This window comes from Mustela putorius, unplaced genomic scaffold (assembly GCF_011764305.1).
Source record: "Mustela putorius furo isolate JIRA1106 unplaced genomic scaffold, ASM1176430v1.1 tig00003869_pilon_pilon_pilon, whole genome shotgun sequence".
NCBI classification, from domain to species: Eukaryota; Metazoa; Chordata; class Mammalia; order Carnivora; family Mustelidae; genus Mustela; species Mustela putorius.
Window position 1 is genome coordinate 28,150,093 of NW_025422021.1, and position 20,933 is coordinate 28,171,025.

The 20,933-nt window shown below is 41.3% G+C and overlaps 1 protein-coding gene across 6 annotated transcripts in view; it reads right to left on the reverse strand.

Annotated features, from left to right (window-relative positions):
- RIF1 (replication timing regulatory factor 1) overlaps positions 1–4,349 on the reverse strand; it is a 63,498-nt gene extending 59,149 nt beyond the window's left edge. For 5 of the 6 annotated variants that reach the window (XM_045066816.1, XM_004743837.3, XM_013051914.2 and 2 more), the window contains exons 1-4: positions 4,197–4,349; positions 3,703–3,816; positions 2,831–2,909; positions 19–115 (exon numbers count right to left, since the gene is read on the reverse strand). In XM_045066816.1, the coding sequence (XP_044922751.1) occupies positions 19–115; positions 2,831–2,909; positions 3,703–3,806 (280 nt within the window). In that variant the 5' untranslated portion in view covers positions 3,807–3,816; positions 4,197–4,349. Of the gene's footprint in view, positions 1–18; positions 116–2,830; positions 2,910–3,702; positions 3,817–3,982; positions 4,092–4,196 lie in introns of those variants that run through there. The other variant, XM_013051913.2, reaches the window with a different exon arrangement.
- Positions 4,350–20,933: the final 16,584 nt, after the last annotated feature.

The following is a 20,933-nucleotide window of genomic DNA, read 5'->3' on the forward strand; positions in this document are numbered from 1 at the left end:
AACAATAAATTTAACTACCTGATAATCCTGAGGTAATTTTGGGATTATATAAGCAAAACCCCAAGGCCTGTAGAGCAGCACTACAGAGATCTGAATTCTGACTGGAAATGTGCATCTACAAAAATAAAAAGTACATTTGTTATAAACAATTAAAACTAGAAATTCTCAGAGAAACAGACCAGAAAATAAAAATATTTTAATCCAATCAATCAACAAAATGTTTGAGAGTAGATAAAAAAGGAATAAAACCAGGAAGCCATTTATACAGCTTGGCAAAGAGGAAGAGCACTAGAAAGAGATCACATAAAAAAGAATGTTTCTCTTAAAAGAACATCTCCACATAGCTGAAAGCAATAAAAGAGCCAACAAATGGAAAATGCTGAAGACACCTCCACAAAAGGTAAGCAAAAGACTCAAAAACTAAAACAGGCATCCTAGCTTTGGAGTGGAGTGACACCTCCAAAGCTAGGTTGGAATGGAACATTTACGGAGGATCTGAAGTGATAAGAGCTTTAAACATTAACTTAAAAGAAATCCCTACTTTGTAGATTGGAAAATTTGAATATCGATCTGGAATTTAAAGCCCAACCCATGTTACATATGTATAGGCTATAAAATCCCAACTGTCAAAGGTAGTCTTGCTATATTCCCCAACCCTACATTTATTTGTAACTCTGTGTCTTTCTTGGTACAATTTCCTATTTTAAAGTGATTTATTTTCAAATCCCCTCACTGCTCTGAATCAGATATCCAAGGAATCCTCAGGTATTTGCTGCTCCTGAGCAGGAAAAATAGGTATATGAATAGACACTTCCCTGGGGCACCCCTTTTATAATTAAATAAAATACACACACACAAAAACTGGAGCATAAGACATATTATTATTATTTTTTTTAATCTGACAGACAAGAGATCACAAGTAGGCAGAGAGGCAGGGGAAAGCAGGCTCCCTGCTGAGCAGACAGCCCTACTCGGGCTCGATCCGATCCTGGGCTCAATCTGATCCCAGGACCCTGAGATCATGACCTGAGCTGAAGGCAGAGGCTTTAACCCACTGAGCCACCCAGGCGCCCCACATAAGACATATTAAAACAACGAATTCAGACAACCACAGAAAGAGCATTACTGAGACTGAGAGCTACTACTGTATCTCCTGGAGAATAGCTAACTGTGATCACCATTTTTTTTTTTAAATTAAATATATATTCCTGAAGTATTCCCCAACAGTGTTGTCTTCAAGAACATTGTGGGTGGGGCACGTGGGTGGCTCAATCCTTTAAGTGACTCTAGCTTTCAGCTCAGGGTCCTGGGATCTGAGTCCCAATTCTCTCTCCACCTCCCATGCCCTCTTAAGCACTCTCTCAAATATACCAATCCTTGGGAAAAAATGTTGTGGGTTCTGGGGTACTCTGTTCTGGGGTACTCAGTTAAGCGTCTGACTCAAGTCATGATTTCAGGGATCATGGTCAGGGAGTCTGGTTGAGATTCTATCCCTCTGTCTCCTCCTCCCCCACTCTCTCTCAAATAATAAATAAATCTTAAAAAAAAAAAGTTATGGGTTTCTAGACTCAATACTAACAGAACTGTAAACAACTATATAGAAACATGTTATATTTCACCTAACCTGGCTCCTATTCTAAAGGAATTCAATTATCCTTGTAGTGCTTAATAATTCACCTAGAACGCTTCTGTTGACTTTCCTATCATTAACCGCCCACGTGCTTTCAAATAATTATTCAACAGGCATTTAAGTTACAAACTCTATTAAACAGTGCAAGCAATTGAGTTCCTGATCCTACATGTTCTTGAACACCAAATTTATGAGGATGCATGTTTTCATCACATCCAATATACTGCTGAGATGCAGAACACAATAATGAAGAAAAACAGGATATTACAATTAATACTGTCTAATAATACTATCAGTAAGTCCTGAACTACTACACAAAACTAAGTTCCTGCTTACACTACAAAAAGCACTTACACAAACAAAAAGCATAGGAATACTTATGGGTAGGCCGTACCTTAATTGCCTCAACATTTAACTGGAAACCATGCTAAAATGTACAATAAATGACAGAATATTCCTTTTTAAAAACACAAAACATGATCATAAAAATAAGAACTCTGGAGATGTAGTTCAACCTCTTCATTCTAACAGCAAGGAATTCAGAAACTAAGTGTTCAGGACAATCACAAAGCCACTGCGTACTGAGGATAAGAAGAAAAGTCCACAGTCTGATGTTACTATAACACCTCCCTACAAATAAGCAGAGAAGATAATCATAATAACGGTTTTTTAACCAGATAAGAGTGGCAAAAATTGATGGTGAGTGAAGGAGTTAAAAAAAAAAAAACCTGCCAAAAAATAGACCAAAGACAAAATTACAGAATCATTTACTTTCAAATACATTCCCAGAAAAAGACAAAAAACATGAAATAATTGCTTTTAAGTTAGAAGTACAGGTTTTGGAAGAGCGCAGGACTCTTGATCTCAGGATGGTAAACTGGAGCTCCACAATGAATATAGAGATTCCTTAAAAAAATAAAATCTTAAAAAAAGCATAGGTTTTGTATTAACCTGGCAATGGGCAACATTATGCAAGTTAAACCAATTTCTTCTACAAAGTGGGGATTCAAGAGTACCCTCACAGGCACACACAGCATTAAGAGAGTACAGGTAAGGTAATTAAGAAAGTACTCGATACATATTAAACACTGACAGTACTATAATGATCCTGCTTGTATTCCATTTCAAAGTTTTTATGAGTCAGCTGGTAAAATTGTTTTTCCCCTCAACAAAAAAACCATTCAATAAACAGATACATACTTTTAAAACTCTGAATAGCTGAGGAAGTTTTTTCTCAATTTCCATAATGACTTCTTTTCCATCTTCTCCAGTCATTCGACTGAAAAATAGAAAGAACACAAACATATGCAAATGACACACAAAGGAAACTATAATTACCCCCTAAAATACCCCTTTTTATCCTCTTTCTGAAGTTTGTTAGAACTCTACCAAGCTGAGGAGCCCAGTGCTTAAAATACTTAATACCTGTAAATACATCATGCAATATACGGCCTGAATTTAATGCAAGAAGAACCCTTACGAGTAACTTTTGCTCCACAGTGTACACATTTGGACCATCTCAGCATGTAAAGAGGGAACACGAAAACCCAGTGCGAATTACAAATTCACTAAAAATTTATCAGATCTTTATCGTTTTGTACCAACTGCTACCCTTTCCTAGCTGTTCCAAATAAGTAGGTAACTCAGCAAAATGTGATTTGCAGATTAAAAAATACTGTGAGGCATTTAGTGAAAAATGAAACCCGGGCTATTGCTCTCTATTAAGTAAACGATTCTGAGTTAACGCACTGTCCCAATACCAGGGCGGCTTACACTGAAAAGCATCCCGCCAGCATCCCCACTTCCAACCAAACTTCAAAAAAAAAAAAGTCCTCCGCCAGCCGGACACACACGTGCGGGCTTCCTCATTCCATGCCCACGCTCTGAGCTCTGCAGCAACACCGGGAACGTCACTGAGCACGCACCAGCTCCCCCCACCTTGCCCGCGACCCCGGCGTCCTCACCGCTGCCATGCCCCTAGAATACACAAACTCGCTTCTGCGTGCCGCACGGCAACTATCTTCTCCCCCAAACCCGCCACAGCGCTCACCCCCAACCCCGGCGGGCCTCACCTGGTCAGGGTCAGGTAAGCGTCGGTTTGCTCTCCATGGGGGGCGGAAGGGTCTTCCAAGGTCTCCAACAGTGGCGCCAGGGGGCTCTGAGCCGGGGCCGTCATGTCGGCCACCCTAAGGCACGGACCGGAAGAGAAGAAAACCCAATGACCGACCGAAAGAGCCCCGCGGCGGCCGGGTCCGGGCCCCTGCCCCAGACCCGCGCGCCCGCCCCCGGCCTCACAACCCCATCGCGTCCACATGCCCGGCCCCTGGCCCCCAAATCCAAGACCCGAACCACCTCCTCCTGCGCCTTGCAACACGCAGCGGGAGCCCACGCCGCGCTCCGGCCCAGGCCCGCTCCCGCCACCACTTTCCCGGGCAGCTTTCAACAGTGGGAGGAGACCCGCCGGGGGCGGGAGAAGCCCGGGGAGCGAGGCAACCAGCCGCGAGGGGGCGGAGGGGGCGCTAAACTGAGAGTTGCCAGGGCCCAGCACCGTGGCCCCGATACTTACCCCGCGTACGAAGATCAGGGCTGCGTCCTCTCCGCGGCTACCCCGCGGCACCCCGACCGAGCCAGAACTCGACTTTCCCGGCTCGGGCTGTTTACTCTCGCGTGCGGTCCGCTCCCTCCCAGACCAAGATGGCGGCGGGGGCGGGCCCACGAGCGCGCGGGAGTAGGGCAGTCCTGGCGGGAGAGCTTCGAGCCAATCCAACAGGCAGAGGCGCGCCGAAGTCATCGATCGCCTCCCGGCGCATTGGGCTGCTTCGCCTAGCCCATCAGGGGCGTCTTCTAGGTGGGGGTGTTTTGACTGAAATTTAACCCGCGAAGGACTTGAAATTCAAAATGTGAATGACTCGTCAAAGTTCACCAGACTAAACTTAGTGGGCCTTCAGACTCTTAGAATTCCAAGCCCTGTGCTTCTTGAAATACTAGCAACAAGTTATTTAGCAAGAGATGAGCGCACTGTAATGTTTAAGACTAGGAGCTGCAGCTAGATGGGTGTAGATTCCAGCCCTAGCTCTGGGTGACTTCAGCAAATTAACCAACCTTTTTAGGCCTCGATTTCCTCCTTGGGAAAATAGGGATGATAATGGTAACTACTTAAGGTGAAAGTGAAGTGAGGAAAGATAGCAGCAGCCATTGGTGTTCACATTTTAAGTGTACATAACAATGGCCTGGGGGTATTCATGATTAAACTATAGATTTCTGGGCCCTGCCCTTAGACATTGTGATTCAGTAGATTTAAGTAGCTCCCAGAGATCTGCATTCTTTTATTTAGGCCCCAGGTATTGAAGGGTGGGACTTGGCCAGGACTTCAGTCAGTGGAGAAAGAACTGGCGGGAACAACTTTTTTTTTTTTTTTTTTTTTAAGATTTTATTTATTAGAGAAAGAGAGCACAAGCCAGTGGAGGGGCAGAGGGAGAGGGAGAAGCTGGCTCCCCACTGAGCAGGGAACGCCCCTTCCACTTGGGGCCTGATTCTGGGACTCCAGGATCATGAGCTGAGCCAAAGGCAGATGCTTAACCTACTGAGCCACCCAGGTGCCCTTTGATGAAGAATTAATATGCTGCTCCCCTTTTCCGCAGCCTCTGAGCCCTGTCCATACCACACAGGATTGTATCAATTTGAAACCAGGAACCTAAGGCTCGGCAGCAAGTGGTTTTTCCACTTTGTCCTCACAGGTTTCGGATCTCCCACCCCTCAAGCTTCCACTTAAGGAGTATAACTATCAATATCAGCTCCAGAGGTCAGGGCAACATTTACCCTTCTCTGTCCTGAGCCTAGTGACTGCCAGACTAAGAACTCAGTACAATATATGTTTCTTAAGCAAAAAAAAAAAAAAAAAAAAAAAAGGAAGAGAAGAAAGGAGACATACAGATCTTGTGAAACAAACTGTGGACATTAAAGAGTTTAAAAAAGGAGTGAAGAGTCGGATCTGGGTGAAGGTAAAGAAAGGTTTTCAGTGCAGCCTGATAGAGAGTTCTATAAATGTGAGTGGGGAAAGTGCTCGTTTTGTGGGCTTTGCAAAGACAACATGGATATTAAGAAAGTAAAGAAGTTTTGAGATGATAAATGAAAGATATGGACAAGTTTGCAACATTAAGATCTCAGTACAGTAGAGATGTTGTATTGGAAAGTGAAAGAAGATCTTGAAACCGTATTTTTTTTACTGTGGCTATGAGATGAGATTAATGAAAAGGACACTGAGTTTGCCTTAAGACGGTACCTCTGCCCTTCTTTCTGCGCCTTCCGGTGCTATATTCTTCCAACACTTATCACTATCTGCTATCTCATTATATATCTATTTTTTATTGTCTGTCTCTCCCCATGGGCATGTAAATTCTTTAAGAATAGGGACTTTGTTTTATTCATGTTTTTCCTTGTATTTCATTTACAAAGAAGAGGTGTGGGGGGGGGTCATGTTGCTTGTACCTCTTTCAAATGCATAGTCCTGTGATCTTCCTAAAATGTTTCATTGTAGTATTTTATTATTGCCACTTCCAGGACTGAAATTCTTCAGTGGTTCCCATCAATCATGGGATGAATTTCAAAATTTTTGATACAACATGTAGGCCTATGATGACTGGGTGCCTGCTAATCCTCGTCTCCAGCCTTATCTCCATTTCAGCCAAATTTTGAAGAGTGGACCAGGATCTCTAGTAACTCTTTGGTCTTTGAAGATCTGTGTTCTTGCGTTTAGAGCATTAATTGCCTTTTTCAAGTATGGTAAGTAAGAGTAGATTAAAATAACAGCTTTTCATTAAATCCTTCCTCTCTCTACTCTTTCCACAAGGAAAATTAAATGCTTCTACCTCCTTGCTGACATAGATCTTTATTCGGAAACCTGTTAAAATAAATCTCTCATTAATTATTGTTGTTTAGTGTTGTTTTTTTTTTTTTAAGATTTTATTTTTAAGTAATCTCTACACCCAGTGTGGACCTCAGACTCACAACCCCAAGATCGAATATCCAATGCTCTACCAACTGAGCCAGCCAGATGCCCTATTATTGTTCACTTACAAATGTCTAAGTGACAGGGTTGAGAGTTACTCTGAGGAGAATTAGTTCTAGCCTAATCTCAATCAGTGCCCCTCCCTCTTTTTTGGTATTTTCTCATCTAATGAGATTACAGAGTCAAGACAAATCCTCTTCCTCACCCAGACCTCACTCCACACCCTTCTAGGAGATTGCTGTCCCCACGCTTCTCTTTTACAGACATTCTGGAACTACTACCTTAGATCTTCTTTAGCTAGGCAATAAATTCAAGACAAATCCTCTTCCCCACCCAGCCCCCTCTCTCCACACCCTTCCAGAGAGATTGCTATCCCCAAACTACTCTTTTGTAGAAATTCTGAAGCTATTACCATAGATCTTCTCTTATTAGGCAATAAATTCATAGTACCTGCCATTCAATAAGTACATTTTGTTGCTTTTTTTCATAAGTATATTTTGAATTAATTTTTTATGCATTAATTCACCCATCTTCGCCTAATCATTCAACCAATATACAATTTCTGTCTTCCTTGCCTCTTCAAATCCTATGTATCTTTTTCTTCTCAGAACATCATGAAAAGCCTTGCATCTTCAATCCAGGATAGCTTCTAACTTCCCCATTTCTGTCTTTAACCACATCATTACTCAGCAAATATCAAGCCTATAATCTTGGGTGTCTCAATGACTCTTTTCTCCTATGTGCCCCCAGTAGTCCTAATGATTCCTTCTATTTAATAAGTGTTAGACCTGTCCACCTAATACCTACCTACGATCCCAATTTATGGCCTGAACATAATCATTTCAAGATTATAAAATCGCTTTTTAACTGCTTTTTATTGAGTGCTAGATATTGCATATTCATTATCTCATTTATTCCTCACCGTGGTTCTAAGATGAAGAAGTACTTTTCCTAGATTTACAAATTCAGGGTCCTGGGATTGAGCCCCGAGTCAGGCTCTCTGCTCAGCAGGGAGCCTGCCTCTGCCCCATCTTTCTCTCTCTCTGCCGGCCTCTCTGCCTACTTGTGATCTCTGTCTGTCAAATAAAAAAAATCTTTAAAAAAAAGGGTAAAATAGAGAATTTTAATCTAGTCATATGTAACTCCATAGCTAACATATTTAAGCTACATTTATTCATGAACATTTAACAAGCTCTATCCTGCATAAAGCACTGGGGTAGTATGGTTTTCCTAACAGATTTATTCTTGAACATGGTAAAAAGAATTCAATATAAAGAGTCCTATGGAAGCGCACTAATTACAGGACTGCAGTAGTAATTCATTTAGCAAAGTATCCATCTGTAATCCATATTACTGGTGTTAATGCAGTAACCCAACTCTGGAACCCAATAGATGAGGATTCAGATAGGGGCTCTGCCCCTGTGTGACCTGAGATCCTCCAGAAAAATGTTTAGCTCGGGACACCTGGGTTATTTATTTATTAGTGAGAAAGAGAGCACAAGCAGGTAGAGGGGCAGGGGGAGAAGCAGACTCCCTGCTGAGCAGGGATTCCACATGGGGCTCCATCCCATCCCAGGACCCTGAGATCATGACCTGAGCTGAGGGCAGACCTAACCCACTGAGCCATCCAGGTGCCCTCCATAATCTGCATTTTTTTTTAAAGATTTTATTTTATTTATTTGACAGGGAGAGAGAGATCACAAGCAGGCAGAGCAGCAGGCAGAGAGAGAGAGGAAAGCAGGCTCCCTGCTGAGCAGAGAACCCGATTCCATTCGAGGCTGGATCCCAGGACCCTGAGACCACGACCTGAGCAGAGGCTTTAACCCACTGAGGCTTTAACCCACTGAGCCACCTAGGCGCCCCCATGATCTGCATTTTAATAGACACACTAAATGTGTCTTTTTAGCACCAAATTGGAGATTCCTACTGTGTACAAGCCACAAATTTTCCTTAACTTTTATAGAACAGCTCTTAATTATTACTTTTATCTGTAATTGGAAAATATCTATTTTTAAAAGAACACACCTAAAAAATGAATAAGTAAAAATAAAATAAGATAAAATAAAGGACCCCACCTATGTATGGCAGGAATCTTTTGCCTATATCTCAAAACATATTCATGCAGAGAAAACAAAAGTCTTTCATAAGCTCAAAAACTACAAAAATAATTGAAACTGACAGCCTTGAGGAGCCAAAAGAGAAAGTGACTCATTGTTAGGCTTCAGGCCTTTCTAGAGAAAGAACATAATCGCAAATTTAGAAAATTAACCCAGTTTGAATTCATCACCAGAGCTGCTCATGGCAGGATTAAATGCTCTTTTTTTCTTGATCACTGGGTTATGGAAGTTTTTCTTAAACTGTCTATTCTATTAAATTAATGTAACTGGAAATTTTAAATCCCCTAAATGTAGTATGAATAAAACAGAATTTTAACCTAAATTTGTAAGCTTGGTTGTTTGCTTTCATATGATACTTGTGGAAATACAAATCAATGCAATCTCTAGGAAGGACAATTTGCAGAATTTTTCAAAATTTCAAATTCTTAAAGTTTTTATTGCTGAAATCCCATTTTTTTGATGATTATCCTACAAGTGCGCTCATTCATATGCAAAGTAAACTATGATGACTTTTGTTCATTGTAGAGTTGTTTGTTAAAAAAAAAAAAAGCAAAACCAGAAACGACCAAAGGAAATGCTAAATAGATTATGGTACATCTAGACTGTAAAATACTATATACTATATAGCTATGTATTAATATATAGTGATATCCAAAATGTATTTAATGGAGAAAAGTTCCACTGAAAAGAGCCAGACAGGGGCGCCTGGGTGACTCAGTGGGTTAAAGCCTCTGCCTTAGGCTCAGGTCATGATCCCGGGGTCCTGGGATTGAGCCCCGCATCAGGCTCTCTGCTCAGCAGGGAGCCTGCTTCCTCCTATCTCTCTGCCTGCCTCTCTGCCTACTTGTGATCTCTGGCTGTCAAATAAATAAATAAAATCTTTAAAATAAAAAAAAAAGAGCCAGACATTCTTAGAGAAATAGTTAATCCTAGGGCTGGAGATGAAAAAATTATAAGAGCCTGTAACATCTTTTGGTATCAGAAAATAAACAAATGCTTAAAAAATCACATGAACATGGGAACACAGCCCCGCAAACAGTTTGAAGGGTTCCCCTGGCTGAATCTGGAATAATAGATTATAAACAATGAAATAAAAAAGAATCTATGAGCCCCTAGTGATACTAAGCAATATAAATAAATAAAAGTAAGGGAGGGAATGACGGAGTTAAGAAATCACCATTTTGCAATCATGAAAGTAATAAATTGATTCAGGCAATAATCATCAGTAAGTGCTAAAACCATTGAGCACAAGTCTGATCGGGAACATAGCCTCGAAGTATCTCCCCTTAAGATACTTATCAAACAGGGGTGCCTGCGTGCTCAGTTGCAGGTAAGATTCCCACTCTTGGTTTTGGCTCAGGCCAAAACCCAGATCATGTCATGATCTCATGGTGGTGAGATCCAGCCCTGCATCAGGCTCCATGCTGAGTTGAGCATGGAGCCTGCTTGGAATTCTCTCTCCTCTCCCCCTGCCCCTCCCCTGCTCATGCACATGTGTGCTTTCTCTCTCAATAAATAAATAAATAGATAATAGATAAATAAAGAATTAAAATTTTTACAAAAAGATATACAGGGGCACCTGGGTGGCTCAGTGGGCTAAAGCCTCTGCCTTCGGCTGGGATCGAGCCCCACATGGGCTCTCTGCTTGGCATGGAGCCTACTTCCCTTCCTCTCTTTTTATCTGCCTCTCTGCCTATATGTGATCTCTGTCTGTCAAATAAATAAATAAAATATTTTTTAGGGCGCCTGGGTGGCTCAGTGGGTTAAGCCGCTGCCTTCGGCTCAGGTCATGATCTCAGGGTCCTGGGATGGAGGCCTGCATCAGGCTCTCTGCTCAGCAGGGAGCCTGCTTCCTCCTCTCTCTCTGCCTGCCTCTCTGCCTGCTTGTGATCTCTCTCTGTCAAATAAATAAATAAAATCTTTCAAAAAAAATAAAAAAAAAGAAAAATAAAATAAAATATTTTTTAAAATTTAAAAAAAAAAAGAAGAGAGATACCAAATAAGAGACAAATGGTAACTTACAATGGAGACACCCACAAAAACCGTCAAAACTGGTACAAACTGGTATGGTATGCCTGCCAAAAATTCATAACTTGAATCTATCCATGAGGAAAGAATCAGAAAAACCATAATGAATATTCTATAAAAACCAAACCAAACCAAACAACAAAAGTAGAACAAAAAACTGCCCTATAGTCTTCAAATGACAAATGAAAGTGTCATAAGAAACAAAGGAAAGCAGAGGGACTGTTTAGAAAGATCCAAGAGACATGACAATTATGCAATACATAGGGGCCTACGAGTGGCTCAGTCAGTTTAACAGCTGACTCTTGATTTCTGCTCAGGTCACGATCTCAGGGTCCTGGGATCCAGCCCCACATCAGACTCTGTGCTCGGTGGAGAGGCTGCTTGAGGATTCTCTCTCTCCCTCTGCCCCTCCCCCGCCTTGCACACTTTCTCTCAAATCTTTAAAAAAATAAAATGCAGTATGTAATTGTGGATCAATACATTTTGGAAACAAAATTTTGCTCTAAAAGAGTATTAAAATGTGAACAAAGACTACATTTTCTGTATTTGATAATTGTACTATGGTTATGTAAGAAAATCAGAATAAGAAATTCTAACAAATTTAGGAAAAAGATTGATGGTTCTGTAACCATAGATCCAAGTTGCAACCAGAATCAGTTTTAAACACATTCAGTGGATAAACACAAATCATCTTGGTGAACCTGCTTTTGCAAGCTGACCAATCATCATCACTTGGGAAAGTCAGCTGAGCAGGGCTGGATTCACTCCAAAAAAGATGATTCAGAGACCAACCAATGAACAGTGCTCACTAGCGTAAGCAAGCTTTAAGGGTAGTGCCAACTGATCTATGCCTCTGAAAGCACACCCATCTTGAATCCCATGCTTCCCAAAGACCCAGCAGTTGGCTTTGCTCAGACTTTGCCTGACCAATATTCATCCTTTTATTTCAGAAATTGAGTGGTAGTCTCATTATCCTTTGGTAATTCTGGAGTTCCCATAGGTCATTTTCAAAATTCTTTGTTGGCAGCATTCCAGGTAATATTTGGGGCCAATAGTTAACTGGGCCCCTTGTGCCCAAACTTTGTCGGTCAGGTCAGCTTTGAGATGAGTCAGTCTCAATAACCATTTGAGCTCTTTTTTCATTGAATTTTTGTTACTGCATTTATTCTTCTAGTTTTTGTAACGAAGAAGTTCTTTGCATAAGATCATTAGATTTAGGGCGCCTGGGTGGCTCAGTGGATTAAGCCTCTGCCTTCAGCTCAGGTCATGATCTCAGGGTCCTGGGATCGAGCCCCGCATCTGCCTCTCTGCTCAGCGATGAGCCTGTTTCCCCCTCTCTCTGCCCGCCTCTCTGCCTACTTGTGATCTCTGTCTGTCAAATAAATAAGTAAAATCTTTTTACAAAAAAAGAATTAATTAATGATTGAACAAATTATTATACCTTTCTAGCATTTAGTGGGTAAACTGTTACCACTTTTTTCTCTCTGCTTCCATCTTGCAGAAGAGAGCAACAGGAACATGTCATTGTACATGTGTATTAGCCGCATGAATATGTTCTATAACTAACTTCTCCCAATTTCTCTATCTTCTGGCCAGACTACCTTTGCAGAGTGGTGGCTTCTGTGACCCCACAGTCTCTGGTCCCAAGTGAATGGATGGGATTCTTCTCTATATTCCCCATCTCTAAACTGACTGAAACAAGCCTTGCTGGCCTCCAGCCAGACTATGTGAGGGAGAAATGCATCCTCTAACATAAAAATGGAGAACAGGTTCGTATCTGCATGTCTCCTTAGTCTGAAAGAAAGTTAATCCCAAGATTTACAGACAAAGTACTTTCCTTAGCTACAGGTGCAAATCACTGTCACTTAGAAATCCTCCTGCATTCTGGGAGCATTTTATCTTTCTGGGAGTATTTTATCTTTTATCACAGAAGACATTTTACATGACATTTAAACAAAAATGAAATAAAATGGAAAAAAAAAAAAAATAAAAATAAATGACATTTAAACAAAAACTTTAATGGGGTCTACACAAAGACTTGTGAGTGTAGCCATTTCACCCGCAATGACATTCCAGCCCCCACGAATGATCCTCCCTTGGGCTCTCTGTTCAGCGGGGAGCCTGCTTCCCCCTCTCTCTCTGCCTGCCTCTCTGCCTACTTGAGATCTCTGGCTGTCGAATAAATAAATAAATTTTTTTTTTTTTTTAATATTTTATTTATTTATTTGACAGAGAGAGATCACAGGAAGGTAGAGAGGCTGGCAGAGAGAGAGAGAGAGAGAGAAGCAGGCTCCCTGCTGAGCAGAGAGCCCGATGTGGGACTCGATCCCAGGACCCTGAGATCATGACCTGAGCCGAAGGCAGCGGCCTAACACACTGAGCCACCCAGGCGCCCCAATAAATAAATTCTTAAAAAAAAAAAAGATCATTAGGCTTAGGTCTTTGTTCTGAGTAATTAGACCTTTTGGTTTGGAATAATACCATTTGGTAATTACACCAAGATGTTTAATGAGGTTATGAGACCTTTTGGCTTCTAAATCTACCATTTGAAAATGTTTGCTATAAACCTGCTTATTCTCCTGCTACATGCTTTGGTTTTTATTTTGCTTTGTCTTAATATTTTTTTCCCTATATCTTATGGTTTGGGGTGCAATTGTAAATGGGATTGACTCCTTAATTTCTCTTTCTTTTGTCTTGTTGTTGGTGTAGAGAAATGCAACTGATTTCTGTGCATTGATTTTATATCCTGACACTTTACTGAATTCCTGTACAAGTTCTAGCAGTTTTGGAGTGGAGTCTTTTGGGTTTTCCACATATAGTATCATATCATCTGCAAAGAGTGATAATTTGACTTCTTCTTTGCCGATTTGGATGCCTTTAATTTCCTTTTGTTGTCTGATGGCTGAGGCTAGGACTTCTAGTACTATATTGACTGATTTGTCTTAATATTTTTTTAAAGATTTTATTTTTAAGTAATCTCTATACCTAACATGAGGCTTTAGCCTACAAACCCAATATCAAAAGTCGCTTGCTCTACTGGTTAAGCCAGTCAGGCACCCCTGTTTTGCTTTTCAGAAGTTTAAAAGTTCATTTAAAAACAATAGTAAAGGGCGCCTGGGTGGCTCAGTGGGTTAAGCCGCTGCCTTCGGCTCAGCTCATGATCTCAGGGTCCTGGGATCGAGGCCCGAATCCGGCTCTCTGCTCAGCAGGGAGCCTGCTTCCCTCTCTCTCTCTCTCCGCCTGCCTCTCCATCTACTTGTGATTTCTCTCTGTCAAATAAATAAATAAAATCTTAAAAAAAAAAAAACAATAGTAAAGACATTGTATGTTAACATAAAAAGTATATGTAAAAATAAATAACAAGATTTTATGAAAAAAATAGGAGCATAGCATTATGTTTTACCTTTTTGTAGGACTAAATAGAAAATAGCTGAGTTCTTGTAAAGGCTTCTGCCTTTAATTTATTGTGTTCTTTTTTGAAGACAGGAAGAAAACGCATCCTGGCACAAGCATGTAGTTGGAAGAGGGAGCACTATCTTAATAGCTTTTACAGACAATTATGGATATTCTTCTCTGCTAAAACACTAGAACTTGACAAGCAATAGTTTCTTAAAGATTAATTGCTTTTTATTGCTAGATTTTCCATTGAATGGATATACCACATTTTGCTTATCTGTTTATAAGTTGATGGACATTTGAAGTTAAATTAAAATTCTGGTCTTGGGACACCTGGGTGGCTCAGTCGGTTAAGTGTCTGCCTTTGGTGAAGGTCATGATCCTCCAGTCCCTGGGATCCAGCCCTGCATCGGGCTCCCTGCTCACTGGGGAGCCTGCTTCTTCTCCCTCTGCCTCTGTTCCTCCTGCCACTTGTGCTTTCCTCTCTCTCACATAAATAAATAAAATCTTAAGAAAATGTTTTTGAACATATACAGTAAATTCTGAATATCTCAAGGAGAAATAAACTTCATTTTCTTTGGTTTAATAGAACCACTGACATAGTCAAAATATTGAATAATCCAATGTCTTGGCTATATTGTCAAAATATTCTTGGGGCACCTCAGTGACACAGTTGGTTAAGCATTCAAATCGGTTTCGGCTTAGATCACGAGCTCATGGTTGTGAGACCGAGCCCCACATCTGGGCTGAGTGCACTTGGGATTCTCTCTCTTCCTCTCCCTCTCCCTCTGCCCAATAAACACATCTTTTTTTAAAAAAGAAGAAGGATATTGTTTGATCTCTGTGATACAAGATTGTGCAGAAAATAGTCAGCCTAGCAGGCCTAAAGTGTTATGCTTGGAAAGGCCTGTTTGCAAGGTTGGCTCACGGCCAGCATCAGGGAACTTAGGTTTTGTGAGGGTTCCCATTGTTTACTGATGAGACTGGCTCGCTGAAATTTTGTACAAAGAATATGTGTTTCGCCGAGTACTTGCTTTTCCTTTTGGGAGTCTGGAATTTGGGTACATGCCAAGGGGTGTGTCTATACAACTAGCTCCCTGTAGAACCTGAGGCACTGAATCTTTAATGAGCTTCCACGTTTGGCACCACTGCACACGTGTTGTCACAACTCATCGCGAGGAGGATTAAGCATGTCCTGTGTAGCTTTACTGGGAGAGGACCCCTGGAAGCTTGCGTCTAGGTTCTCCCAGACCATGTCCAGAAGCTTTTTCTCTTTACTGATTTTGCTCTGTATCATCTATACCCTTTCAGCCATGACTACTACTATTGTACACAGAGTCCTGAGAGTCTTCCTAGTGAATCATTGTCCCTGGCAGTGGTCTTGGGGGATCTTTAATCCAAACACTTACAAATGCAGTAAAAGATCTACTTTTTGAGGAAAATATCCTGCAACTTTTACACAGAACCAGAATACAGTGCATCTTGGTGTGAGAACTCACATATTATATATGATTTAGGAAACTACCCTCCAAATAACTATGGTTCCAGAATTCCTACGGATGAAAGGACTCCACAGACTGGACTGGGCATTTTAACTTGGAGCAGAGCACATAACCATACGGATTGATTTTTTCCCCCCTGAATTACATAAATCTTTCTTCTTTTTTTGATAACTTTTTTTTTTTTTAAGATTTTGTTTATTTATTTGACAGAGAGAGACACAGCGAGAGAGGGAACACAAGCAGGGGAAGTGGGAGAGGGAGAAGGAGGCCTCCGGCTGAGCAGGGAGCCCAATGAGGGCCTTAATCCCAGAACTGTGGGATCATAACGTGAGCTGAAGGTAGACGCTTAACGACTGAGCCACCCAGGTGCCCCTAAATCTTTCTTTTTGTACAAACATGAACATGTTAAGCCATGCTCTAGGGACTTTAACTCATTAAAAAAAAAATTACCTATAAGACCTATCCCTTAAGGAAGCAGCAAAATAGAGGGTGGGTAGATGGGGGGAAAAAAAAAAAAAAATAAATAAATCTCCTTGCCTTAGAGCAATTACAGGCTTCAAAAATAAGTCAAAATATCCTCAGATCTCATACTAGCCTTTATGTCTATGTTGCTACACACGATAAATCACTGTGGCTAGCAGACACCGCTCAGTATTTTTTAATATATATATATTATATATATATATATAAATAAAATAAAATATATAATAAAATAAAAATATTTATAAATAAAATAAAAAAAAAAAATATATAATAAAATAAAAATAAAAATATATATAAATATAAATAAAAATAAGTATTTAACTTATTAAACAATTATGAATTATCATTATTTTCTCTCTCTTATATAAGCAAATACTGGTGTTACAACTCGGTAACCCTACCCCATAAAGGAGAATCCCATTCTGTGTTTCTGTAATTCAAGAAGCTTTCCATAATCAGAACATCAGAACTTTTTGTTGTTTGGGGCTTTTTTTGTTGTTGTTTTTAACACCAGATTTATTTTTTTTTTTTTTTTTTTTTAAGATTTTACTCATTCATTTGACAGAGAAAGAGATCACAAGTAGGCAGAGAGGCAGGCAGAGAGAGAGGGGGAAGCAGGCTACCCGCTGAGCAGAGAGCCCTACGCTGGACTCCATCCCAGGACCCTGGGATCATGACCCAGGCCGAAGGCAGAGGCCTTAACCCACTGAGCTACTCAGGCATCCCAGATTTATCACTTTTTTAAAACAAGAGACTTTTCCCCAAAGTGAAGAATAAGAAACAATTCCAATGTCCATGCATTTCCACTGCAGTCTTTTTTTTTTTTTTTTTTTTTTTAAGATTTTATTTATTTATTTGACAGAGAGAGAGATCACAAGTAGGCAGAGAGGCAGGCAGAGAGAGAGAGGGGGAAGCAGGCTCCCGCCAAGCAGAGAGCCCGATGCAGGGCTCGATCCCAGGACCCTGAGATCATGACCCCAGCCAAAGGCAGAAGCTTAACCCACTGAGCCACCCAGGCACCCCTCCACTGCAGTCTTGACACCTCCTTCACTCTCAGAGCAAGCTGGCTCCCGGGGAATCCGATGGTGGTATATGGGGTAAGGGTTCCTCTGCACTGGGTTTCTCACTGTGCCTCCTCTGAGTTTTAGGGTTGGATTCTGCAGGCTTTTTCATTGTGGGTGCAGTCCTTGTCACCTTCTCCCGCTGCCATGGAAGACATGGCCAAAGTGGACTTAAGATGTCATGCTGGGTGGTTCAGTTGGTTAAGCGTCTGCCTTTGGCTCAGGTCGTGATCCTGGGGTCTTGGAATGGAGCCCCGTGTCGGGGAGCCTGCTTCTTCCTCTTCCTCAGCCTGCAACTCCCCCTGCGTGTGCTCTTTCTCTCTCTCTGTGGGTCAAATAAATAAGCAAAATCTTATTTGATTTTCAGTTATTATTAAGTGAACATAAAAAGCAGGTTGGGGGGCACCTGAGTGGCTCAGTGGGTTGAGCCGCTGCCTTCAGCTCTGGTCATGACCTCAGGGTCCTGGGATCGAGTCCCATATCGGGCTCTCTGCTCAGCAGGAAGCCTGCTTCCCCCTCTCTCTCTCTGCCTGCCTCTCTGCCTACTTGTGATCTCTCTCTGTCAAATAAATAAATAAAATCATTAAAAATAATAATAATAATAAAAAAGCAGGTTGGGGATCCACTCTTCATCTGTCTCTGGGGATGACTGGTCACTGGTCAGCCTGACGGTGGCAGGGGTGGAGCAACGGCGGATCTGCTCTGCCGCCTTGGGGTCAAGGTGCAGCTCCAACAGTCGGAAGTAAACCAGATTTTCCAGGGGACTGTTGTCTTGTAGTCTGCATGGGTCCGGTGGCGGGAAGGCGTTGTCTGAGGCTCAGGTCCGCTCCGGCCCAGCCTGGTGAACAGAGCTTTGGACACTGTACTACCAAAAACCAACTCAGCATTGTTGACAGAGATTTATGGGGTTTTTTGTTTGTTTGTTTAAGTCTCTTTTTTTAAGATGTTATTGATTCATTTGAGAGAGAGACAGAGAGAGCACAAGCAGGGGGAGAGGCAGAGGGAAAAATGACTCCCTGCTGAGCTGGGAGCCCGATGTGGGACTCATCCCAGGAGACGGAGATCATGACCTGAGCCGAAGGCAGAGGCTTAACCATCTGAGCCACCCAGGCATCCCATTGACAGATTTTTATATTAAAAATATGAAAAGGGGCACCTGCGTGGCTCAGTCAGTTGAGGGATGGACTCTTGGTTTCTGCTGAGGTCTTGCTATCCAGGTGGGGAGATTTTGAGCCTGCACTGGGCTCCACATCACTGGAGAGTAGGCTTCTTCCTCCCTCTCCCTCTGCCCCTCCCCATGCTGTGCCTGTGCACACACACACACTCTCTCTGTCTCTGAAATAATTAAAAAAAAAAAAAAAAAGGAAAAGGGCACCTGGGTGGCTCAGTGGGTTAACCCTCTGCCTTTGGCTCAGGTCACAATCTCAGGGTCCTGGGATCGAGCCCCGCATCGGGCTCTCTGCTCAGCAGGGAGCCTGCTTCCCCCTCTCTCTCTCTGCCTGCTTGTGATCTCTGTCCATCAAATAAATACATAAAATCTTAAAAAAAAGAAAATTAAATGAAATAACAAATACATCAATTTCCTGATATCTTCATGCTAAAATAATTGCTGTCACAAAGCTAAAGACTCACAGTAGAAAAGGTATTATAGATGTCAGTATATAATACTATAATCACTATAGAAATATTTTAGATATTTATAAATACACATGAACAGATCGCCATGATAAACAGATTTCTCCAATTAAAGTCCATATATAACATTATATAAAACAATAAACATAAAAATAATTAACAGGAAATCTAAGCAGAAGTTCAAAGATTCCATCATAGATGCATAAAATCTGGATACCCAAATCCTGAAAAAAAAACCACTGGGAATAATCGGGTTATAAGATTCCTAAGGACAAAATCTGGCAAATTCAGAATGGCTACCTGGTAGCACCCAATTAAACCCCAGATGAACACTTGAGAAAGTCTTTTATGGAACAATCCATTCAGTGTAGGGGTAAATTGGATACAAAATCAAACCCTTATGGGAAAACTTCTAGGAACAGAGGACTTGGCCAGTTTATACCCACTTGGAATCAAATTAACCTGGAAAAATTGTAAAGGAAGTCATAGTGTAGGACCATGCCCAGAAAGATCCTTTGAGCATCACCATATGCAATTTTTTCAGTTGCTTCCCTCTCTGCTTTATGAATACATACTCATAATAGTATATTTATTTTCTAGATAAGCTAAAATGCTTTTCTGTTGAAAGCATGAAACTCATACAGGTTAAAAAACTATTAGATGTTGTGTTTCCTAATGTAGAATATTCTATCTTATTTATCCAATAGTGGGGACACATCTAACTGGAAGTTATTTGTGAATTTTAGTTACACGTTTTTTTGCTCTTCACTCCAAAACCTTATTGTCTGTATCACTGCCAACCTTCTAGAAAAATTCAGAGGACCTCAACATAACTGAAAAATTACATCTGTTAGAGATCCAAAGCTGAGAAGCTCCAACAATTGATGGTTCCTGAAAGTGAACAACTGATTCAAGATCGTTAGAATAAGCTGGTAACTACACATTGTAGAACATGTCTGTCCAAGATCATTGGAACAATATTCTCTGTATATCACACTCTTTCTTAAATATTTTTGTCATTTTTTTCTTTTTTAAAAGATTTTATTTATTTAATTGACAGAGAGAGAGAGATCAATCACAAGTAGGCAGGCAGGCAGAGAGGGGGAAGCAGGCTCCCTGCCGAGCAGAGAGCCCGACACAGAGCTCCATCCCAGGACCCTGAAATCATGACCTGAGCCCAAGGCAGAGGCTTAATCCACTGAGCCACCCAGGCACCCCTTCATTTCTTTAAAAAAAGAATCTGAAAGGATAAAACTCTTCTTGGGGAAAGATTCCTAAGGGTATTTCCCCCCATCCACAAACAGAACTTGAGGTGGTAATTTAATTTTTTATTTTTTAAATTTTTTTTAAAGATTTTTATTTCATTATTTGACAGAGAGAGAGAGAGATCACAAGCAGGCAGAGAGGCAGGCAGAGAGAGAGGAGGAAGCAGGCTCCCTGCTGAGCAGAGAGCCAGACGTGGGGCTCGATCCCAGGACCCTGAGGTCATGACCTGAGCCGAAGGCAGCGGCTCAACCCACTGAGCCACCCAGGCGCCCCAAGGTGGTAATTTAAAAAGAAAAATGCATTCTTTCACATTCGCTGAGCCCTACAGACAGTAGAATAGAATAGCCTTCAATTTGTTTGGCCACCCAAGGAGGAGCCTGTGCCATTACTAAGACTTCTCATTATACAGGGAGTAATGCTTTAGGTGAGATAAAACCGTGGACAGCTAAGCTGAAAGAAAAGACAAGCGGACTACCGAAGGTAGACTCAGAATCGTTAGGCCTTATTTCATTCATCAGGCTTGTGAAATCTTGGTTCATGGTTATGAAGTGCCTTCCTCTCCCTTCTCCTATTACGGGTAGTTGTAGTTGTATTTGCTTGTCTCACTCTTGTTCAGTGTCTGCTGTCCGAAGTATTAAATGTGCCCATATAGGAAAATACTGCTTGTTTCAGAAGCTGGGATATCAAGTAATGATGAGAACTGGTCTTAAACCTCTTCAGCTTATCAGCAACAACTCACCTCAGCAAACAGTGTTAAACGCCAACACATCAGCATCAGCTCCTCACTTCTGAAAGTCAGCCGATCAG